Here is a 24298-nt window from a genome sequence, read left to right on the forward strand (position 1 = left end):
AAGGCAGAGCTAAATCCTGCCCCAACGGGCTGAAGTGAGAAGTAATTATACTTCATCTTCTTGGTTTGCAGTACCTTTACCCTGCCACATCTCTTAGATGATCCAGCACAGCATATGCCATACTAATCTGTAATCTGACTGGAGGGCCTGGTTGCAGAGATGGGGTCTTAATGAGCCAGTGATTTATTGAAGCATGTTTTAACCCACTTTTGGGACTTAGAGACCAGCTCTAAACATCAGTAGAGACGCATCGCCTGGTTCCCCTGCGCCTCAGTCAACCTTCCTCACTGAGAGAAAAGTAGGGCAAGAACTGATCGCTTTAACTAACAGTTTGCTTATTTAAAACAATAAGACTTTGTGGCTATAGAAATATGTATAACTATATGAAAACCTATGTTTTGAGCCAAAACACAGCTACATTTACAGACAGAAGAAGCCAGCAATGTAATTGTTCCATTTAAAATCAGTCACACCCAAAATCATTGTACTAATCTTCACAAATTAAATGTATTTGCTGAGTAATCTGTGTTTCTGACACATAATATTAAATTACCCATATAAAGTAGATTATCTGTTAATTTGATATAACTCTCAGACAGTCACCAAGCAGGATACTTGACGCCTTTAAGAGCCAATACTGCAGTAAAGGTGATGGAGTGTAAAGGCAGACACACAGCGTCGGCTTGCAGCTACACCAGGTTTTAATCATGGGTCTGGAGCCCTGTTCCATTGATCGGGCGTGGATACTGTCAAGTTCTGTGTTTAATTAAAAACTACAGACAGATGCACACGGACACTGCAGACGAGCAACGAGCTGGCTCACACAGAAGAAAAAGGGGCACACTTCACCCATTTCCTGCACTGTAATATAGTAATTAGTTGTTATGAAGGTCTGGAAAGCCAATGAAAATAGGCCCCTGTGGGTACGAGGCTGACATCAACACCTGTCAACGGTGAAGCTTTTATTATGATGAATGGTGCTAATAGGGAGAAAACGAGCCCTCTTCCTATTGATTTCCAGCTCTGGTCCAATGGGAAATATGATGGTAAAAGACAGAAAATGTACATGAAGTTATTGTCATTTTTATCAGTATTAATCGTGTGGCTAACAGTGCTTTCATGTTAAGATGGAGGTGTATGATTTGCTCGGCATTTCCTAACCGAGTCAAAAGTGTCGTTCTGTCTCTTTTAGTCACAAAGACGTTTCAAGGCCACAGTGCAATCATCCTCTGTTACATTGTGCTTTCTCTAATTGTCCCTCTTTGTCCCGTGCGTGCGTGCGTGCGTGCGTGCGTGTGTGTATTAATACATACCATATTTTTCTTTTGCTCAGAATTCAATGCAAGGTCACCTTAAGGTAAACAAACAAAGACAACTAATTCTGCCTTTGAGAGCCTTTTGATTTATCTTTGGGATTCACATTGTACTGTTTGTGTGCTGTTAGTGGCAATAAGTGTTTTTAGTTTTCTTTTACTTCTATTTCCAGGATGAAACCACTAATATAGAAAACTGTAAATCATATACATTGTGATATTGTTATTGTTTTTTTTTCGTGTTTTCTTAGTTTTTTTTTTTTTCATATTATTGATTATTCATCATTAGGGCTGGCCTGGGAAATATATTAATCATACTGTATATCAATATTTTAATGAGACTAAATATCTTCTTAGGTATTTAATATCATATGATCCCATAAGTGTATTTTTCTGGTTTTAAAGTCTGACTTTAAAAGTGATGACTTTTTTCGTTCTGGTATTTCTTTATTAGATCTACATAAAAAGTCAATATTACATTTTCTTTATATCGGCCAGCCCAGCGTAGTGTTGATGATAGTGTATGATGAAGGATTGTGTGAGCATGCTTTGTGTTCGCTTTCTAAGAAACCTCAAAACTGTCTTTGCAATAATAATGATAATGATATAATGAATGAACTTGATTTGTATTGCTCCTTTCAAATAGAGTTACAAAATGCTTTACAGAAAAACAGAATGCATTTAAATACACACAAGGAATGAAATAACCTAAAAATAAGCCACTTAAAAACAGAGAGTAAAACAAACAGTAATAAAACCTAATTAGCATAAATGAATATAAAAACACAGGAATTTAAAAGAGCAGAGAGTTTGCAGCCCTGATCTCCTCAGGCAGGTCCTTCCATAATCCAGGAGCCCTGCCAGCAAAGGCTCTGCGTTCTTGGAGTGACCAATATCACAAATAATTCTGAAATACCTTTTGTACTTCAGTGCCAGCAACTCAGTTTTTCCTTGATAAGTCAAAAATAAATTAAAAACATAAAGAACAAAGAGTAATCCATGTCCATACTGTGAATGAATCCAATTGATTTGAGGTTTTGACTTGTAGAGGAAAATAAATGATACAGGCCTTTCCTTATATTTTTGGGGGAATTCATTAAAGAAAATTACAAGATAAATATGTTTACTTTATTTTATGAAAAACCCAGTATTTCCCCAACCAACAAAATACTTTCTACCCCTGAACAGCTGTCCCATTAGACGAAAAACATCCTATCTAGCATCACTGAATCGATCGCAGTGTGTGTCAGATTCCATAACCTTCATCATCTGTACAGCCCATATTTATTAACCACACCTGATGCACCCCCTCGTCTGAGAGGTTGGCTCCTAATCTGTATTCAGCGGTGGTTGCCGATCCTTCACAGACAGAACACGCAACATGTGGCAGCATCTGGACGTTTATTTATAACCTATCCAGCAGGATGCGGAGAAATGGTTAATCTGCCAATTACTGGCAGCTTCATGAAGCAAAACTGACTATTCTGGGTGATAACTGGATACATGCACCTCCAAACTCATTCCCATTTACAAATATTGAAAGCAGCCATGAGTGGAGCCACAGTCTGTAATGCTAATGTCTGTGTAAGTGAGAGTGGAAGTCATGCAAACTCACAAAAGTATCAGAGAAAACTAAAAGAATATGGTGCAGCACAATCCTCTTAATCCCAGTTTTTCAGGTAAACATTTTCAGGCACACTTGATATTATTTCATCTTGGCTCTCCCTAGCCTGCGCCTGTTCCAGATCTCTGTACCTACCTTATATCCACTCGGTCACATCAGAAGACATCCTAGTGGATTGATACATATTACAGTAAATGGCAGCGGGTAAATGACATGTTGCTGAAGTGGGATCACCGGCAAATTGAGTCTTGGTTTGCTTGTGACACACATACAAATATATAGATTACATTGCTTTTTAGTAGTTGTGGCACACTGTGCAACACAGCGGTGGAATAGACTGGCTCATTCAGACATGAGTCAACATCCACAGCAACAACAAGGTCTTGGTATCAGGATAATGAGCACTCTCCAGAGTCTGGCTAGAAGAAACACTGAGTTTCATAACACAGGTAAGAGGGAAACAGTTAGTGTTCTCAAAGAAAGAGAGGGACATCATGACACATAACTTAAACATATACATACAAGAAAAAACAACAATAAACACAAGTAGACATTTCAAAAAGAGAATAATAATGATATATGTATACAAAAATACAATACCGAAACATACATATTCATTTGTAATTATGTGATTCTAGGCTATGCATCTAACATGGTTTTCCATGATGTCTGATGAAACCAGGTCTCACGGGAAATGTTTAATTTTCCTACAGTGTTAGCGCAAAACAAATAGGCTGGAGATGTGTCGGGTCGTCACTGGGAGAGAGGAACCTCTACAGATACATTATTCTACTTGTCAACAAAAGCCAAGAGCAACATGTTTTTCAGGACTGCTGCAGTCAATACAATTGGATTCAACCCCATGAAGAGTGGGAGCAGTTTTTATCATCAGTGATGGGGCTTGTCTTTTTCCCTGAACAAAGCAAGTCAATACATAGCATATTATTAGGCAAAACAACAGCATTGATTTAAAGACCCGTTTTGAAGCCAGTCAATTGTTATATGATCAAAGCATTTCCTTATCCTCCTTTCTGTTTGTCCTTTTCTCTCCTCTTCTCACCCTCCCTAGCGGAGAGTATCCAAAGCCATCCAAATGTGTTTTTGGAAGGTGAAAAAACTCCTGGAGGTCCAGCTTCACAGACGTCCTCTGAGACAAAGCCTGAAGGAGGAGTAGAAGAGGGAGGTCGTAGAGCTAGCGTGACCAGTGTGGAAAGTGCAATGTCGATTTGCTTCATGGGCCAGCTGGGAAACACCATCACTAACAGTGAGTGGGAGGGAGAGAGAAGAAGCTTCACTGGCTTGTCTCGTTTATTCAGGTTCATGAGGTTCCACAGCTCTTAAGTTGACCTCATATTTTCACATGTTTGTGTTTGTGTGTTTTTGTGTGTGTGTCTCAGTTTCCAGTAGCTGGTGGGGCTCCAAGAGACTGGATTGTGCTCTGTACTGCCCGGATGTGCTGACTGCCTTTCCAACGGTGGCTCTGCCTCACCTTTTTCATGCCTCCTACTGGGAGTCCACTGACGTAGCAGCCTTTGTTCTTCGGCAGGTGGGAAAACCTAGTTGACAGCTATTGTTTTCTCCCAGATTGAGAAAAATGATTGTCTCAGTATTTAGTTTGCAAATATTTTTTAAGTGTAAGTCCACATCCTCAGGTATTTCTTTTTTTTTTTTTTTTACTTTTATGACATTGTTAAAGCAAAATGAGAGCAGCAGGTAACCTCCTGATGTCATTACATCATCATCTCCTTCCGTACAGATAACAAACCACATATGTATTAACTAAAAGTCTGGCCACGAGTCGGTAATTTTATCAACAAACCTACAAAATACACAATATATAAAGAAATGTACCATAACAATTTAACAATTAATGTGTAGATTCTGTTTGAAGAAAGAACACCATAAGTTGAGCTACTTTCCATGAGTCATGAAATGTGTATCTACAGTAAAGAACACACTTCATGATAAATGCCCATTTTACCTCGCCCATTTTAGCCTAGATAAATCATGTTAAAGATCGTGAGGATTGTGCAGTGGTCCGCAAAATGAAAGGAAACGATCATTATCAAGAGGTCTGCATACTTTATCTAGTGCAAAGATGTTTAGGATTCATCTCACACTTCACAGCTGAGCCTCATATCAGAGGGAGCTATTTTTTTACATAAATGTTTGATTTTAGGACTGAAATCTGAACAAATCTTACCAGGATTAGGAAGTTTATGCTGGTTTATGTATACTGGCATGACTAGAATTTGCAAAATTCAGAGGTTAAGAAGTTCCAACTCTTCTATGGCTGGTTAGTATTTTAAAGGTCTGCACATGTTGTCTCAGCTGAGTAGTTATAGTGTTACATCCACCATGTGTGTATACAGTAGCTGCCATTATCCTCAGAAACTAACATGAAGCAGGCCAAAAAGAATAAGTAAATAGGACCGGTGTATCACATCATGTCTAATAACAGCCCTTTAGAACGTTGGCTTTGATCTCGATTATATGAAAACAGAAGAGCAATATCTGCTCTAGCAGAGTGTCGAAAATCTAAGCGTTATTGTCGCCATTAGGAAGCTAATAAAGCCAGATCATTGTTTTTGGTTCAGCGGTTGGCAGCTCCACTTGATGCTGCTTCATATTAAATAATCATTTTGGAGTTTAAGGGCTGCATGGAACATCTTTTGTTCAAGCTAAATGATGTACTGTTCTGACAGTTCAAACTCACTATGTGAGAGAATGTCTTGCAATGATATGAAAGAAATATCCTCTCTATGTCTAAGAGTGGGGAGTGATATGCATGGCTTCTTTCAAGTAGAGTAATTTTATTCAAGTACTCCAAATCCCCCCTTCAGTCCTTCATCTGTGCCAGTGTTGCTCTTGACACAAAAGGTTCCCATTTGATGTGATTGATGATCCGAAACATAATTCCAGGTTTTGTACCAAGACTTAATTTGGTAAAACGTCCATGTTATAAATCTTATGGAAAAGGTACTGACATGAGACTGGGTTATTACTATTAGAAAGAAAACTGATCTGTGTGCTGAACTGAAAGATGTGATTTGATGTGTGAAGGGTTATTCTTCAGTTGAGAAATGACTAAATATATCCCTCCAGTACTAAACTAAAGTCAAATGTGTAGATACTTGTAGTTTGCTTGAGTTGAATTCTACTACATCTGAGATGCAGATATTGTACACTTTTGCTTAATCACATTTATATAACATCATAAGTTACTTGTCAGATTCAGATAATTCATAAAAGATCTAGATAAAAAATGATGCAATGTAAATACTTTCACAAGCTTTCAAATTAAACTGATCAATACCTTAATTCATTAATATATATATATATATCAGTACTTGATGTTTATCTTGATGTTGTTACTTTTTTACACTCCCTTGAGTAAAATATTTTCTATCCAAAAGTTAGCTTTTTACAGGGCATTGCTGTCTGGTAAAAATACAAATATGAATATGTCTTCTATCCCTGCTGCTCTGATATACGCATGTGTTTATTGACAGCTCATGCGATGTGACTCCTTGAAGACTCAGGAAGCGGACAGTTTGGGCTCCACTTCGTTCTCTCCTTCCAGCCCACGAGAAAAATGGCTCAGAAGGAGGACACATGTCAAACTAAGGGTAATTAATTATTTTGCTTTTTGATCTATATGAATACACTTTTGACCCAGTTTTCTCAGAAATATGACATTTATGGCTGCTCATTTAACTTTTAAAAGCTCATATTAAAACTTTACGCGGAAGAATTCATGAATAATTTAACAAAGCACTTTACACAGCCGGAATCTTTTTTTCCCCTTAGGTGCCTCTCGTTCTAAGAATCACCCACCACTCAGAGCCGAACAGCAGCTACTGTTCTTCTGCCGCAACTGCCTTGCATTCATTTATATCAAAAATAGAGTTCTCTCTCACTGCCGAGGTTGTAGTATTATGGACTGTGTGAGTGGTCTGTGATCTGAATTTATTTAAAAACTCCCAATCTTGCACCTTGAAGCATGCAGATGCACACAAATACTTGATGCTTCTGGGCCCTGCAGAGAGGAACAATCACAATCTCATAACACTTCAAAGAGCTTTCATTTGATCTGCCTTCTTCAAAAGACAAGCATTTAGTGACTGCTTGCTTTTCATATTGCTATTATTAGAATGATATTACCAGAGTGACATGGAAAAAGTTCTGTATCTGAGTCTGTGAAGGTCTTTCTCAGTGGCATCTTGGCACAGTGACATGTTTCTTATGTAAGAGCTCAAAGAAAAGCAGCTCTGAACAAATTGCCTTTTACTGTATTTGATTCAGAATGTGGAAAATGAGAGATGTTGCGTGCTGATTCAATCTGGGCACAGCCTGCCCATCTCATTCAGAGTGATACTATTCAATGAGACTTGGCTTCTATTTGTGATCTTCCTTGACTTGGTAAGAAGGAGTTTGACACAGCTGCAGAGGGACCACTAGGTTGGATGTTGCTTCTTACCCTGTTTGAGTGGATGGTAATACTGAGGCGCATGTAGATTTCCTGTATGACCACACGGAGTGAATTGTGTCAGGGAAAACTGTAAGGACTCCTCACGTCACACAGTAGCTGTGATTCTTTTTGTATTTTGTTTGTGTGTCCAGGTATGTGCATATATATATGGTTTGCTTAATCTGCGTGCTAGCTATCAGTGAATCAGTAAGTAGAACCTCATGCTGGTAACAGCTGGAAATGTTTAACTTCCTTGGTCGGTGTCACATCCACATTCAATCAATTATCATTAGCCAATGTGGTGAAACAGTAAAGTACAAGCACAACATGTTTGATCTCATCAGCATATCTTTATTGGAAGACGCTCAATTAGGTTTTTAGCGAGTGCTGTCAATAAACTGCAGTGCATTTTCAAGTCAACAGAATATCATCTCAGCCTCTACTCCAGGGGTCTCAAACTCAAGGCCCGGTTACATGCCCCTTTACAGGAGCAGGTTGCCCATAAACTACATGTCCCACAATGCATCTCGTTTTGTGACATGCGCACTGAAGAGACGTATTTGCCCTGGACTTCTGCTTTCAGACTAAGTTATTATCCTATCCGATAATAATCCAATTCAGAGGCAATAATGTAATATATAATACATTATTTTATATATATTATATATTTATATAGTTACAACCGGCCCTTTGAGTGCAACCTTTATGCGAATGTGGCCCGCGATGATATTTAGTTTGACACCCCTGCTCTACTCCAATAAAGAATCCCTGCACTAAATATAGATGGTGTTAATTTGTTTATCTTGTATCACACTATCCACAGGGCAAAAAACACATTTTAAGTTGCCTACCTACTTGGAAAAAGCAGGGTGTTGATAAAGAGCATGTGTGGCAAGCAATAATATCAGGGATAAAGAAACAGACAAAGTAAACAGCAGAGAAGAGGACGCAGGGAGAAAATTACATTTCCGCCATGATGGCCAACAACAGAGATAATTAAACATTAGTGGGCCTTTTAAAATGCAACCTTTTCAGCATCAAGACATATAGAAGATTACTCTGCTGGTTTATGAAATAGCTCACCAAATAGTGCAATATGGAGAAAAGAACAAAACAAGGAAGCTTTATAGAGCACTTGTTTGGAAGGCCCTACCTCAGAGGCATTTGGTTGCGTGTATTTTCAGAGGAAAGACTCTACAACACACGCCACGTGTTGTAGTGATTGATTGCCAAACATTTGCTGACTGATTGCGGATTGATTTTTGAATCATCTCCAACCTATTGTCAATAGATTACTCACCAAGATTTTTGATTGATCTGTGTTAATGGATGTTAATCTTTGAACTTGGGGATCATAATGTTACATTTTTTTTTTCTAAAACTCAAATCCAGTCAGTCAATAATGTCTTTGTCTTTATGTCTGTTTCCTAACTGAATTGTGTTTTGTGCTCCTTCTTTTTATTTACTGCAGAACGTCACTGCCAACCACAGGGTGAATGACGTCATTGCGACCGAGGATGGGCCCCAAACGCTGGTTGGTCGCTTCATGTACGGCCCCTTGGACATGGTCACTCTGACCGGAGAAAAGGTGAAACTCAGCAACATGATTGGTTACTCCAGATATACGTATCTATTGGTATACATGTTTGTTAATCTCCAACCTCTTGACTCATCCTGCCCTGTTAGGTGGACATCCTGCTAATGACACAACCTCAGTCTAGTCGCTGGGTGCACTTTGACACGGACGTCACCAACAGCAGCGGCAGAATCACATATACCGTACCCAAGAGCAAGAAGCTGGGCCTAGGAGTGTATCCAATAAAAATGGTTGTCAAGTAAGCATATCATACAAAGCACGGAGGAGAGCATTTTTGAATGATCCCATATTTGTCCAGCTAGAGTGAAGATGTCAAGGCCATGAAGGGAGTTACAACAATGTGTAGTAAATGCATTCACTCACTTTTTCTATACCAAAGGGGCGATCAAACGAGTGCAGAGGCCTACCTGACTGTGTTGCCACGGGGCATGGAGTGTGTGGTCTTTAGCATCGATGGCTCTTTTGCTGCTAGTGTGTCAATCATGGGCAGTGACCCCAAGGTCCGCCCCGGAGCTGTGGATGTCGTCAGGTAACTAGCAACAGCCCGTGTGTGTGTGTGTGTGTGTGTGTGTGTGTGTGTGTGTGTGTGTGTGTGTGTGTGTGTGTGTTTGTGTGTGTGTGTGTGTGTGTGTGTGTGTGTGTGTGTGTGTGTGTGTGTGTGTGTGTGTGTGTGTGTGTGTGTGTGTGTGTGTGTGTGTGTGTGTGTGTGTGTGTGTGTGTGTGTGTGTGTGTGTGTGTGTGTGTGTGTGCGCTTTCAGAAGTGAATGTGTATGCCAGCGATTACTGCATTAAAGCCTATGGTTCTTGTTATAGTGCAACAGCCGATCAAATGTAAAGGCTTTGAATTGTTTGATGTTATGTATTCACATGCAGGCATTGGCAGGACCTGGGATATCTGATCATCTACATCACAGGCCGTCCTGATATGCAGAAGCAGCGTGTGGTATCCTGGCTCTCTCAGCACAATTTTCCCCATGGCATGATCTTCTTTTCTGAAGGCCTGGTTCATGATCCCCTGCGGCAAAAGACCATCTTCCTCAAGAACCTCGTACAGGAGGTACTGTTCACAAACCGTTGTTCTGAGCACGTCACCTTTCTTACAAAGCATGTAAAACATTTAGTTCTCTGCCCTAAATTGATTTTGATTTCTGTCTGTTCACATCACTCTTTTGCAAGCTAACAGAGCTGTAGCCCTGGGTCGTGCTATTTCGAAATGCCATACACATCTCTGACTGATAATTCCTTCTGTCACCAGTGTCACATTAAGATCAACTCTGCTTACGGCTCCATGAAGGATATCACTGTTTACAACATGCTTGGCCTCGGTCCCTCACAAATTTATATTGTTGGCAGACCTTCGAAGAAGTACCAAAATCAGTGCCAGGTATGTACATTTATATTTCATTTTCCTTTTATCATCTTAGTTTTTTACAGAATTGTGTTGTGTTTCTTCCTATTTCATTTGAAAGTCTTTAGTTTTCCTCTTGGTATTTCTCATTACTTTAATCGCTCCTTCTGGTTTTCTAACCCTTTTTTCATTGGTGGTATATGCAGTTCCTGAGCGAGGGCTATGCAGCGCACCTGTCCACACTTCAGTTTGGGCACAGAGCCAGACCCAAGAAATCCCCTTCAGTTCGAATGGTCCTGAGGAAGGGCTCATTTGGTCTCTCAGCGAAGCCTGACTTCCTGTGTAAACGCACCCACCTGCGCAGGACCATGTCGGTGCAACAGCCAGACCCCCCCTGCACCCCCAACCCCAAGCCTGAGCGTGCTCAGAGCCAGCCGGAGTCAGATAAGGACCACGGGGGAGGAGGGGGAGGTGGAGGAGGACTTGGCCCATGGGGACGGCCCTCCATACATCGTGGAGACACGACTCCCTGACGTCAAAAAAGAGATGGAAGGATTGCAAGAGGGTACACGAGGAGGAGAGCAAAGAGGTCATAGTGTCCTGGGCCAAGGTGAGATCTTGTGTTTAAATATGGAAGATTTAAAGAATATTTACAGGTTCTAACAACCTTTCTTATTTTTGTTATTTTAGCTACCCTTCTTTACAAAAATAATTCCTTTGCACTATCCTAGCATAACCAAATTCAGTCATTCAATCATGTACAACAAGCAATTATTACTTCCATTTTAGTTGCGCTTGCTTGTTTACCACCTGTGATCACCTGTTTCTTCTTGGATTTGCACAGTAAGATGTGTCACATAATCAAATTGAAATTTGCAGAATGAACACAATTCTAATAGTGCCTGTAAGCAATGTAAATGTGTGGTTGATTGTTTTCCATTAGAGAATAACAAGACCTGTTATTTTATTGAACATTTGCAGCCTCTCACGTGTTACTCAACTGCATCATCTGTTAAGCCTTCTAATCGCGTGATGCTCCGTGTAGCTTTGATGCAAACACAGATTGATTTGCTTGCTAGTCTTGACTCCTAATAAACGCCCACCTTCATTAGCTAATGTTCTTTGATGTACCTTATATATTAAAGTCTTTACACATTAAGTCACTGAGCATTTTATTACCAAGGTAGGGTCTAAGAGCGCAACATAAAGAAGGAAAACAGAAATAATGAATGAAGGAAGCGGTGCAGAAAAGTAACAATGAGCCATTTTTCTGGCAACCTGTGTAAAGGAAGGCTATTATAAGCAGCTCTCTAGGACAGAATGTAGATCCGCCCATGATTATGATAAACCAAGTTCTGATGAGCTACAATGCAATGTTCTCCCATGCTTGAAATTGACTATCTCTAGAGTTGGACATATTGTCAGAGCAATTATGAATATTAAAGCAAAGTCACTGTGACAGCCTGTCGGAACAATATGCTAATACAGAACACGCAATCAAAATGATTTAATCGTACAGAACATGAGACTTAACTAATATTTCCTATATTATTTGACAGTGTCACCTCTACCTACTGTACATGTACATTGGATCCTCTGCTGGCATCGCTTGCAGCTCAGCTCACGCTTGGCCCTCTACACTCTGCCTTTTTTTGTGACCTGCTCAGTGGATTGTCACTCAATGTTTGTGCGTGAGCAGTTGCCAGGGGACAGCAAGGATGTTTTGCAAATGTCTGTGTGGAGCTCAAAATGTGTCTCATTGTCAAATCAAAAATAATGTACCTCATATGCATTCACACACACAAGCTTCAGAGGATGAAATCTGTGAAGACGGTGATGACTCTGAACCTGTTGAGACTTTGCAACAGATTATGGGATTGCTGTGCCAACAGGACTTCATGATGACTGGCTCCGGTCCTGCACTGATGTAAATACTCGACACATGTTCTCCCTGTGTGGGCCTCTGGACACTGACATTTAGGTTCAAGCTGCGCACCAGCTCTGCGATTTGGAGCCCTAAAGATCTGACCTCTCCCTCTATTTCCGGCTTACTACCCCCTACCGTCCCCTTGACCAGTCTGGCAGAACAGGCATTTCAACACCCACCTCTGATCGGGTCTTCAGCCGCTGAGATCACATTTGCACTATTGAAGTGGTTTCTCAATTTAGCTGCGGTAATTGTTTCAAAACAAAGAGTTGTATTTGTATTTGATCGTATTTGTTTTACCTGCAGATTGTGCACTGTTGGTTAATATAACTAATAGGACATTTAACTCAGATAGTTTGTAGGACAGTGTTGGTTTGACCAAAACATGTTTACAGATTGATGGATGTAAAAAGTGATCAGAACTTGTTAATAGCAGTGTAATATCATTATTAACAACAGTAGTTTAGCTGGTTTGTAATTGCAATAGCTTGTGGGACATTGTACAATTTGGCCCATGCCAGTCGAAGTTCCACAAGGATGGCTCTGCATCCATTTACTACATCTGCAGTGGAACCAATATATTTGTGATGATATCTGATGCTTTCTAGTGGGGGTTGAAATGAGTCTTACTGTGGTCCTGTTAAAAACTCTGTGCAAGTCAAACATATTTTTCTATGAGGAAATATTGTAAATAGAAATATTTTCAATGTATGTTTTTGAACCTTTTTTTTTACTTTACTCTTGATTTTTGCCTTAAATTGTATTTGATGTTGTGTAGAGATTTAAAATGATTTAATTTCTTTGACCAAAGCATTACGTTTCACTGTTACTTCATGACAAAGTGCATTACATCGAGTTGATTATTTACTTCGACATGTTTTAGACAATGTCTATGTGTGTGTACGAGTGTCTACAGTAGGTAATTGTTGTAGAGTTGTATTTACTGTGAACTTAAAGACAGCTATGACACATACTGTACAGTACACGTCTCTGCAGAACCAGAGGACATAAGGAGGCCAGTGTTAACATTCCTTTTGTGTTCTTTTCAGGGCTGAGCGGGTTTTATAGATTTGGATTGAAGCAGTGTGTGAAAGGATTACTTAGTCAAGGTTGTTATACCTGCTATGAAAGGGGAAAAGGATGATGAGTTTTCCGGGTGTACTGCAAACCTGCACAGCGAAGTGGAACGTGCCAGCCAGCAGAGAGCTGTCTTGCCTTTTTATTTCACCGCCTGTACACTATAGGTGGTCCGGTAATTAGCTGTTTGATTACTAATAGGTATGTCTATCTTCCCTTAGTGCCACCCCTGTAATTTCAGTGCATTACTTGGTAATTATATAATATTATAGAAACAATACTGAAATACTTTCTCTTGTTTGGGAATAAGATTGTTAATAATGAAACATTGTTATAAAAGCATCAATATGATCATTTCCCCTAATGTATACACAATTGTTATAGCAACTTCAAAGTCGTTATAACACATATTGATATTTTACTGCCATGACGATACCATTGAGGAGTGGGCTGCATTTTAGTACAACAATCTTAGCAAATGGCAAATGATAATCTAATGGTTAAATTGATGATTGTTCTCTGCATGTTAATTATTGGATATTGTTAACTAATGGCAATCAATTGTGATCTTTGGTATAACTGGTCTTTACCATAAATCCTACCACCGAATGTTGAGTAAATGCACATCAGTACTTGAATTATTGATAACGAGCTGATTTTTCAATGTTAAGAATGCTATAATTGATATTGTTATTTAAGATTGTGACTTTACCTCTCACCTTTACCTTACAAATTCACTTATTCAGTGGGGATTATGGAAATCATATACATTCCAGTTTCATCTTGACAAATAACCCTACTATCAAAGAAAAAAATAAAATATAGTACAAGGTAAAAAATATTGTATTTATTGAGAGATTTAACCGTCACACAATTATTGTCTTCAATTAAATATAACAAACCTCTACTTAAGTACTGATAGATGTTTTCAATTAGTATTTACCATTCATGACTTAACTATTAGGTATTGACATAATTTGCCATTTGTTAACTATAAGTATAACTTATAAAGTAGTATAAACCTTTATTTGACTAACATTGTGTTGCAGCCTCTTTAAAAAAAAGTGATATATTTTTTTTGTGGTCTTATGTTTAGTCTCAATAGTATTAGACACTGGCCTTTTGACCAATGTGTATTGTTTTGTACAGATCCCCTGGTGACCAATATGTTATTGTGTTTATTGGACTAAGTCCATCTTTATTGCATAAATAAAGATATTTCACAGTTGAATAATTTATTTTCCTCCAGAGCTGTGTGTTATTATTCCTTTCATATTCTTCTCATATGTGATAAGCTTGATTTCTTCTTCAAGGTCAGAGTTACTATGGGGGCATAAGACTTACTGTAAGTGTGATGTTTTATTTTTATTTGGACATGCATTGAAGGGCTTACTAGGTTGAAGAGTCACATTTAATAAACACTCACTCTAACTTTCTTTTTTTCCTTAAAGAAAATACTTGTGGATCAGCAGGTCTGATGCTGCACTGATTAGAGATATGGAGTGTTGGCTTTACAGTGACTCTTTTCCACCTCAGGCAATCATCAGAGCAGCACTTCTGCTCTACTAATAATTGGCTACAAGCCTGTGTGATTGCTAGAAATAAAAACACTTACCAATTTCCCGCCTATGTGCTGATAGTAAGAACCATTGATTTCAACAATGCGCAAATCCAGGTTGCTATTGTGTTGAGTTATTTACACTACATTCAGTTATTGACAGCATACTGTAGCTCCATGAGGCTGGGGCATGTAACACATACATATTTGACCAATTTTGTCCAGTAATTGTATAAACTCACAAACTTGAGCTGTTAAATCAGACGTGGTTGCGTTGAATTAGATCATTAAGTAAAAATGGAAAGTACCAGAAGCATGTTGAGTATTCACCTGCTGAGCCTACAGCTTTTAAATGGTCTTCTTTCCCGCACTAATAAGCCCTTTGAACAGTACACTGAACAAATCCTGAACATATGAGCTTCTTTGCGTTGCATTAAACACAGTGAGGTCACAAGGACAATTACCTCTATCTTGAGTCTGTATAAAGAGTTTTCCTTCCCCAGGCATCTGGTACAATGAGCTGGAGCTGGAATTCTCCAAGCAACATTTAAACATCATTAGTAACATATGGTCTGGGAAAACCGGCAAAGCAATTGCTCCCATGCAAGAGGAAGGACTGCTGTTTTCTTATACTGTAGGCTTCTTTATTCGCATGGAAGATTAGAGTCAGAGTGATGGCAGGGATTTAAGTGATTAAAACTCAGCAACCGTTACTGGCTCCAAGTCCTTTCAATTTGTGTCCCTGTACTCCCCGTTGTTATGCCCGTTTGTGCGAAATAAATCAGTGTAAAAAATGCACCATCTTTGTCCCTCTTCTAATTTGTTCTTTCCCTGATTCACTACTTAAGATGATCAATATATTGAATCAAGGACATTTTCTCTTCAGACCCTTAAGTAAGAGTGGACTGCCGCTATTTAACCAATCAACAAGGCGCTCAACCTGCTTCCTTGGGGAGTGTGCTCTTTATTGGAAACAGCATGTTTAAGTACAGGGTCCTCATGGGATTTTTCAATTCTTAAATGCTAAAAGTAGCATGTTCGTCAGCAAACTTCCTCTCACCTTAAGTACTGAACAGATCCACTTGTCATGTATGCCTGAATACTATACACTTACAATCATACACCTTGTATCTGTATATCAGTGCATAAACAATCATTCACACATACACAGTCTATTGTATCTATTCGGCAGATTTTATCCTCAATCTGGTGTTGCAAAAGATACTTTACATTATATCACCATCTCTGTATATTTGTATTGTCCTCTTTAGTAAATTAGATTAAATTAATACAGTCAGCATCTATCTGTGTCTCTATTGGTGCATCCCTAATTGCCATACTTGCTTTTATAATGCTTCTGGATAAATGAGGTCACAAAATCTGCTTTTGGATCTGACTATAATTCTTTGTTTGCTGTTGTTGCAGGGTTTTTTGTGCTGCAGCTGCATGGCAAAACACAGCATGCAGCTGTATTAGGGTTGCAAAAAGATGGAAACTTTCCATGGGAATTAACGGCAATAAACGGGAATTAACGGGAATAAACTGGGAATTTTCAAAATTGAAGGTTGGCTCTTCATAGGGAACTTAAATATAGTTGGGGAAAGTATATTTTAGCATAATCTTGACTAAATCAAACAGATGCCATTCAAGTACACTTGAATATCCATGCCATAGCACACTGCTTACTGCATGGCTATTGAGACCACACAAAGGTTCGCAACAGGCTCACAAATGTGAGAGTGGAAAAACTGGTTGGCATTCGGGCAAACCTAAGGCTCTTTGAGCCGGACACAGAGCCATCCTCAACAAGGCTGGACAGTGACACTGAAGAGGAAGACTCAGAGTTGGATGTTGATGAGGCCCAGGAAGAGCCCATTGACTGAAAGGGTTTAGCAAAAATGCAGAGGATTGCTTGAAGGAAGATGTGCATGTTTAATGGGACTGTTTGGAGGGAGAAGGGCTCTTTTCATTTAACATTTTCAATGGGACTTTGTGGGGATTTTTGAATGGGGGGTGCGTTTTTGTTCATTTTTTTATGAGTGGGGTTGGGGGGGATGAGTAATATTTAACTCAACATTCCTGTTTTCGTTCTTCAATGAAACAAATAATTGTTCAATAAAATAATTAAAACTTCTTCTGTTCTACTTTAATTTTGCATCGAATATTTCCAAAATTCCCTAGCTTAACTTCCCATGGAAACTTTCCGGAAATTTACCGGAAATGTTCTGCCCCTTTGCAACCCTAAGCAGTATACTGTATTACTTGAGGAAATTCTGAAGAGCACTGAAAACGTTTTCTTACAAGATATTCTGTAATACATAAATGCCCTCTATTTAACATAGCACCTGTGAATCTGAAATACTGGTCAAAGATTACAACCTGATGCTTCCATACGAGAGAAACCATCATCCTTTCTTGCCTAAGTTAATTAAGTTTATCTTCGCAATATAAAATAAGTCAGTTACCTGGCAGCAACTTAACACTTCCCATGACCGCAGGCAGCTCTGCTTGGCCGAAACACCACTGAGTCAGCCTAATTGTCATTCCGAAACAGCAGATAAGAGTTTCATTTGTCCTGTGATCTGGCAGGTAATATGTGGATGCCAGGGCAGCGATGAGGAATGCATTACAATCTGAATGGATCAACAGGCCAGAGCAGCCTAGAGAGGGAGAGAGAGATAGAGAGAGACAGAGAGAGAATTTTTTTCATTCCTGAGGTCCGCAAGGAGAGACAACGATCGAAAAAAAAGCTGGCATGGCAACACTACTGTTTAGTTCAAGCCTGTTTAAGTATTACTTTTTAACACATTGAAGTCTTTCTTATTTTAAATGTTGTGCATGATTGTTTGATTTATTTTTTGTAAAATAGTTGCCTGTATGTCTCACGATTAGGGTTGCAAGATTCCGGGAATTTTCAAAGATGGAAACTTTCCATGGGAATAAACGGGAATAAACTGGGAATTTTCTAAATTGAAGGTTGGCTCTTCATAGGAAACTTAAATATAGTTGGGGAAAGTATATTTTAGCATAATCTTGACTAAAACAAACAGATGTCATTCAAGTAGACTTGAATATCCATGCCATTCCTCAATCACATGCACATAGCACATAGCTTACTGCATGGCTATTGAGACCACCCCCGACCAAAAGGATGAGGCAAGATTAAAATGTATTGTGGATAGCAGCACTGGCGTAAAATATGGTTGCTTTGATGCGTACACAATCCTGTTATTTAGCCTATAACACACGCTTCTGAATTCAGTTGTGGGTCAGGAGAAATTACTAAGAATTTAGGAACCCGCTGCCCAAGAATACTTTCAGGGGGTGAGGATGGGTGGTGGGGGGGGAAGGACAATATGTAGATTGCATTTGAGAAAGCAATTACCCAAAATGCCCCCAGGAGGATAGGGTCGGATGCCGGAGCAACATGTCACAGCTCACAGTGCATCAGATGTGACAGGCTCTGTCCCTTCATTCAGAGATCCCATCTTTCCCCGCCACTGTTAACAAAGTCATCAATATGTAACTGGTCTGAATGTTCTGACTGCTCTAGGAACGGATAAACATTTAGCATTTTTGTTTTAGTCAATATGTTATTTCTCTGCTTTGAAATTTCCTTTTAATCCAAGATGGTAGATAAAGGTATCTCGATCTTACTACGTAGCTCCATAAGATCTGGGTTTTTTTTGCATTTTGAAAGACAAAATGAAGGTGAACAATTGAAGCAGAACCAAATGAATAAACAGTGTGTGCTCCTCAGAGATATGATTTATTCAAACTTGTATAATCAGTAGAATAAATGGCCCGAAGAAAGATTTGCTCCTGATCCTTTTATCCCCCTGGAAACCACAGGCAGTCTAGTGTGCATAGTAAAACATATTTGGCAGAAGAAGCGGGATCAAAATGCTGAAGCTCAAGTAATGTTCAGCTGAGATGAACTCGTAAACCTGGCAGATTAATTTTTAACTTTGAAACGAGACAGTTGGGTTTAGAAAGCATCTTTTGTTTTTGGACTGTTTAACTTTGGTTAGTGATATGGGTGATAGTGAGTTTCCTAACGTGCAAAGCTGAAAATGATTCCTGTGGTTATCCTCTTCTCTGTGTCTCATGAACACCTAACAACAGTATGCTGTGTGCTGCTGTGTTTTTAACTTTTTCTTGTGTTTAAGTTTTTGTTTCCTGTGTGAGACAATGTTTTTTACAAGTCGCTGGATGTATCTATCTTTTGATCTTTATGGTCTGTGGTTTTCTTCCTCTTGTTAGTGTCACAGATTGATTTGTATAGCTACACAGGGGACGACAGCACGATGTCAACAAGCATAGTCACTGGGGGTTTTTCTGGCTGACATGTGGAGCTGAATATAGAGTTCACAATGTACAACAATGACATCCTTATAACATGGCCTACATGCTGGGATATATTCTTTATCTTTTTTAAATGTTTAAGAAATCATTTGACATACAGTATATACCTAAATTGATAACTGTGATCTAAAAAATATGTATTGTGGCTATTTACTACTTTAAAAACTAGGCTACTGATGGGCGGCCATAACGAGATTTTAGTTACGATGCATGCTTTCAGTAAAATGCTGAGTTTGTAAATGTCTGTATAACACAGTTAAGCACAACTCACCAAAGGCTGTTTTCCACAGCAAGTACAAACCACAATTCGGGCATTAAATGGGTCACAGCCTGAAACGGTTTTGCACACAAAGCAGCAACAAGGGAAGTAGCCTATAACTTGACCTCCCTGCGGGTGGGTTCAGTGTTAATCACCAAACACATTTTGTCAGGCAGACATGTTAAATGTATTAACATCCTAATAATACATTGGCAGAGTTAATTTTGTTAACATTTTGAAACAAATAGCTAAAATCCATGTTTATTTGTTAGCAGTGAGGACTGCTAACAAATAAACATGGATTTTAGCTTCATTGCCTTTTCTGGTTCATTGCCATTTCTGGTCCATTACTGCAATTTTGAATGCTTTACAGGAACCTTTAGGTCAGTGGAAAGCGTGAAGACATTGGCAGGAATGTTGCTATGTCTCACTTCCATATTATGTTTATATTGTGGGACACAAGAAAGATTACTAAAGCAGAAATGATACATACTTTACGGTCTGTTTGTATTGTTGATGCACGTTATTCTCCTACAATGCAATACACAATGGAAATGGCAATGAAAGAATACAATAAATTGTGGGTGTTGGTGAAACAGCTCCAGAAACATGTCCCTTAACACAGTGGTTCCCAAACTTTTTGTGCCCAAGGCACACCAAAGGACAAGTAAAAATCTCAAGGCACACCTATTGTGCAAAATAGCCCTAAAACACGTGTTATCACTCATATCATGTAAAAATATCTGTAAATGTGCATAATTATTTACTAATGCCAAATAAAATGTGACAAAGACAACTATATTACTCATGAAATATTTATTAACGAAATATTTCAGAAATTAATTTGAAACTTTATCAAATTAGGCTTCATCAAAGCAGCAACACACTCATTTAAACCAGTCAGGTCACAAAATTAAAAATTGTGGAGGATCAGGCTTTGGTGGTCGGCTCCCATCTCGGCGCACAGCTGGGAGAAGAGGCGAGATTTCAGGGGCCTTGATTTGATGTAATTCACCATCTGCACAGCCTGATTCAGCACCTCAGTCAACTCCGGGGGCATGGTTTTGGCAACTAATGCCTCTCTATGCAAAATGCAGTGGTTTGTCACGATATGTGGGTTTTGTGCTCTCACCTTAGCAATAAATCCTTTCACTCTCCCCGTCATGCTTGCCGCACAATCTGTGCAAAGACTGACGCACATATTCCAGGTCAGACTGTTCTCTTTTAAATAGTTATTAGTTACCCTGAATATTTCTTCTCCCGTAGTATGGCTTTCCATTTCTTTGCAAAAGAAAAACGTCTCTTTGATAGAGTCAGCATTAGGGATGCCAGCGATTATTCGATTTTTCGAATATTTGTTACAGTCTCCATAATCGAAAATTATTTTTAAAATTCGATTTTATTTATATATATTTTTATTATTATTTATGTTTGTCTTTTCTTTTTTCTGGCTTAGTTTCAACCAAAATATAGACTAATGCTAATAGTAATAGTATTAATAATTGTAAATGGCCATTGGTCACACCACCAGTTTGTTTTACTGTAAACTTAGAGGAAGAGTGCAGACTGCTGCTGCCTGCTGCAGCCTGCTACACACCGACCCCCCCCCCCCCTCTCTCCGTCACACGTGCAATTGGCGATATACAGAACAGTGAGAACAACACAACTAAAGATGAACAAAGCGCCACGTTCAAAGAAGAGAAGTGACAAGTGCAAATGAAGTAAAATGCAAGCTTTGCGAAAATACTTTTTTTTCTCTCCCGCGGGGGGGGGGGGGGGGGGTGCGGCGTATAATCGAGTAATATTCGCCAGGGCTGTCCGATTTTCGAATTTGATCATGGTCAGTTTCTAGTCAGCATCAACATATCTGACGTTTGCCAGAAGTTGGGCAGCCCCACTTATGTCAGTAGGTTCGTCTATTTGTAGGGAAAATCTGCCGCTCGCCACTGAAGCCATAAGACAGGTAACTTTCATGATACTATCTGCTGACAGTTTTTTTCCTCTTTTCTTTCGGTGGTGGGTTGTCGGCAGTCTATGCACTAGTGATGTGTCGGTCGCGAACGAGCCGATTCTTTTGAACGGCTCTTTGGTACGAACGAGGGGAACCCAGTCCTACTTGGTGAGAGCCGTTCTTGTTATCGTTCAATCGTTGGTCCGCACGGTCCGCACTCACTGCCTGCCAAAATCCACTCGCCTTTTAAAAAGCTTGATTTTGTTCCCCAAACGTATTCTGTGAAGACCCGCCACTACTCTGATTGGTAGGTTTCAGCACGAGGAGTGAGATGGGGTGGGTCTTAACGGAATACGCGCGAGAGAGAAATCATAACAAGTGGTACAGGACAGGGAGACGACGTGTTTTTCGGATGGAAAATGAGCCAAACGCGAAAACGCAGCAGCATTTGGATGCACTTCAACCAAAACCCAGGCAGTGATAAAGCGCACCATTTGTAAAGGCAAAAATATCCTTTAAAGCAGGGTCAACAAATAATCTCCATCGCCACTTAAAAACACAGTATCTAATATTAAGAGTTGCATGAATTTCATTCAAGGCAAGGCAACTTTATTTACTTAACACATACAGAGGGTAAATTCAAAGTACATTCACTGACATGAATGACATGGATATGGCGCCACCTTGTGTCATGTTTACAATGCCGATTATTGACATTAGGTCTGGCAATCATTATCCTGGTGATTATTTTGCAGATAAACCTAGTAACCTTAAAAAAACGGCTCTTTTGAACGGCTCTTTGAAAGGAACGGAGCCATAAGATCCGGCTCCCTTCAAAGAGCCATAATTCCCATCACTACTATGCACTGGTGGTTGGTGGTTTGCTCCGCACAAGAAAGCGCTCCATTTTCCCTCTTGCGTGTTTCTCTGTTTTAATGTTGTCCTTCAGCCTTCGATGTGTCACGGTCTTATAATTCCCACCTGCAACTGCGTTAACAGCGAAATATGGGGTTCTGTGAGGATTTTTTTTTAAAGAATTGTTTTTAGGTATAGAGTTTGCCTCTGTATTATGAAATGAGTGCATACAAAGTACTGATATAGTAAATTAAAAATAATTATTTTTGTGTAGTTGTATATTGCAATAATAACGTATGGTTGTCACAAAATCCCACGGCACACCCGGACTTGCCTCACGGTTGATTGATTGATTGATTGATTGAAAAGTTTATTAACAGCTTGTATATTGGGTACAGTACAGTACAGCTCAAAACATACAATTGTTAAGGGGATGCAGACCAGAGAAAGACTTTCGTCTTGTTTACATCAGGGTCCCCCATTTCCAATTCATCATATCATTTAAGACATATAAGACATATTTGACATACAGATGGCTTATTTACAATTTACATACAGGTGGTTTTTTACATACAGATGGCTTATTTACAATTTTCATTTTAGATTTCGTTCTAATACATCCTAACCGGACATTTAAGACATACCAAGTCTACAGATATACAGTTAGTAACAGAGTCTAAAATGCGAGTATATACATAGATGGGGGGGGGGAAGCTGTCCATTGTACGACAGGTTGAGATTTGTACCATTACCGGGGCCAGTTTTGCAATGCTTTCCCCCGAAGGTGCTCTTTAAGAGAGGTTTTGAAGGTAAGTATAGTTTTACTTTCCTTTACAGTTGTGGGAAGAGCGTTCCACCTTGATGTGGCATAATTGCGATATGTGTATTCCCCTTTTTTTGTGCCAAATCTGGGTTTTACATGATTTGTGGAGCTCCCTCTGGTGTTATGATCATGGTATTCCTTGACCTTTGGGAAGAATTTTGACATGTACATGGGTACCATAGAGGTGTAGTGGATCTTGTAGACCAGGCCCATTGCAAGTAGCTGTACTCTGTCGTCTACTCTAAGCCATCCTAGGTTGTCAAAGTGGGCAGAGGTGAGGTGGGTTCTAGATGAAAGGTCAAGCAGTAGTCTGACCAGTTTATTTTGCGATGTTTGAAGTTTTATTTTTAGCGCCTTGGAGGTGCTATGGTACCATGACGTGCAAGCATAGTCATAGTACCCTTGAATGAGTGCTCCTGCCAGAGTTTTCAGGGTGTTTTTGTTTACCAGAGAGGAGATCCGGTATAGGAATCTAGTTCTTTGATTGACTTTTTTTATTACATTGGATGCCATTTTGTCACAGGAGAGGTTTGCCTCAAGAATAGATCCTAGGTATGTAATTTCCTTCTTACTTGTGACAATAATGTCACCCACTGCAACTGAGAAGTCGTCGGATTTGCTGAGATTATGTTTCGAACCGAAGAGAATGGACTCTGTTTTACCCAGGTGTAATGATAATTTATTATCGGCGAGCCAGGTGCAGATTCTGCCGAGCTCGGAGCTGAGGGTTTTTTCAACCTGCAATCTGCTCCTGTCAGAGACCAGCAGGGCTGAGTCGTCCGCGAACAGGAACAAGTTGCAGTCACATGCTGATGACATGTCATTTGCATAAATTAGGAACAGTAACGGACCTAATATGCTTCCTTGTGGAACACCACAGCTCACTGGGAGGGGGGGGGACAGAGTACCGTTTACCTCCACCATCTGTTCTCTCCCCTCCAGGTAGGATTGCATCCAGCTCACCGATAGTTTATCAAAACCAATTGCTTTTAGCTTGTCAATCAGAATGGGGTGATTGACAGTGTCGAAAGCCTTTTGTAGGTCCAGCATCACCATGCCGCAGTATTTACCCTCGTCCACCTCTTGTTTGATGTGGTCGTTCAAATAAAGAAGGCATGTGTCAGTGGAGT

The 24298-nt window shown here is 39.6% G+C and overlaps 1 protein-coding gene across 1 annotated transcript in view; it reads left to right on the forward strand.

Annotated features, from left to right (window-relative positions):
- pitpnm3 (PITPNM family member 3) overlaps window positions 1–14582 on the forward strand; it is a 69142-nt gene extending 54560 nt beyond the window's left edge. The window contains 10 exon segments of the mRNA XM_034112968.1: window positions 4007–4201; window positions 4335–4483; window positions 6450–6566; window positions 8880–8996; window positions 9095–9243; window positions 9385–9534; window positions 9879–10062; window positions 10261–10389; window positions 10560–10963; window positions 11913–14582. Coding sequence (XP_033968859.1) covers window positions 4007–4201; window positions 4335–4483; window positions 6450–6566; window positions 8880–8996; window positions 9095–9243; window positions 9385–9534; window positions 9879–10062; window positions 10261–10389; window positions 10560–10886 — 1517 coding nt within the window. The 3' untranslated portion in view covers window positions 10887–10963; window positions 11913–14582.
- The last annotated feature ends 9716 nt before the right edge of the window (window positions 14583–24298 follow it).

Source organism: Trematomus bernacchii, unplaced genomic scaffold (genome assembly GCF_902827165.1).
Source record: "Trematomus bernacchii unplaced genomic scaffold, fTreBer1.1, whole genome shotgun sequence".
NCBI classification, from domain to species: domain Eukaryota; kingdom Metazoa; phylum Chordata; class Actinopteri; order Perciformes; family Nototheniidae; genus Trematomus; species Trematomus bernacchii.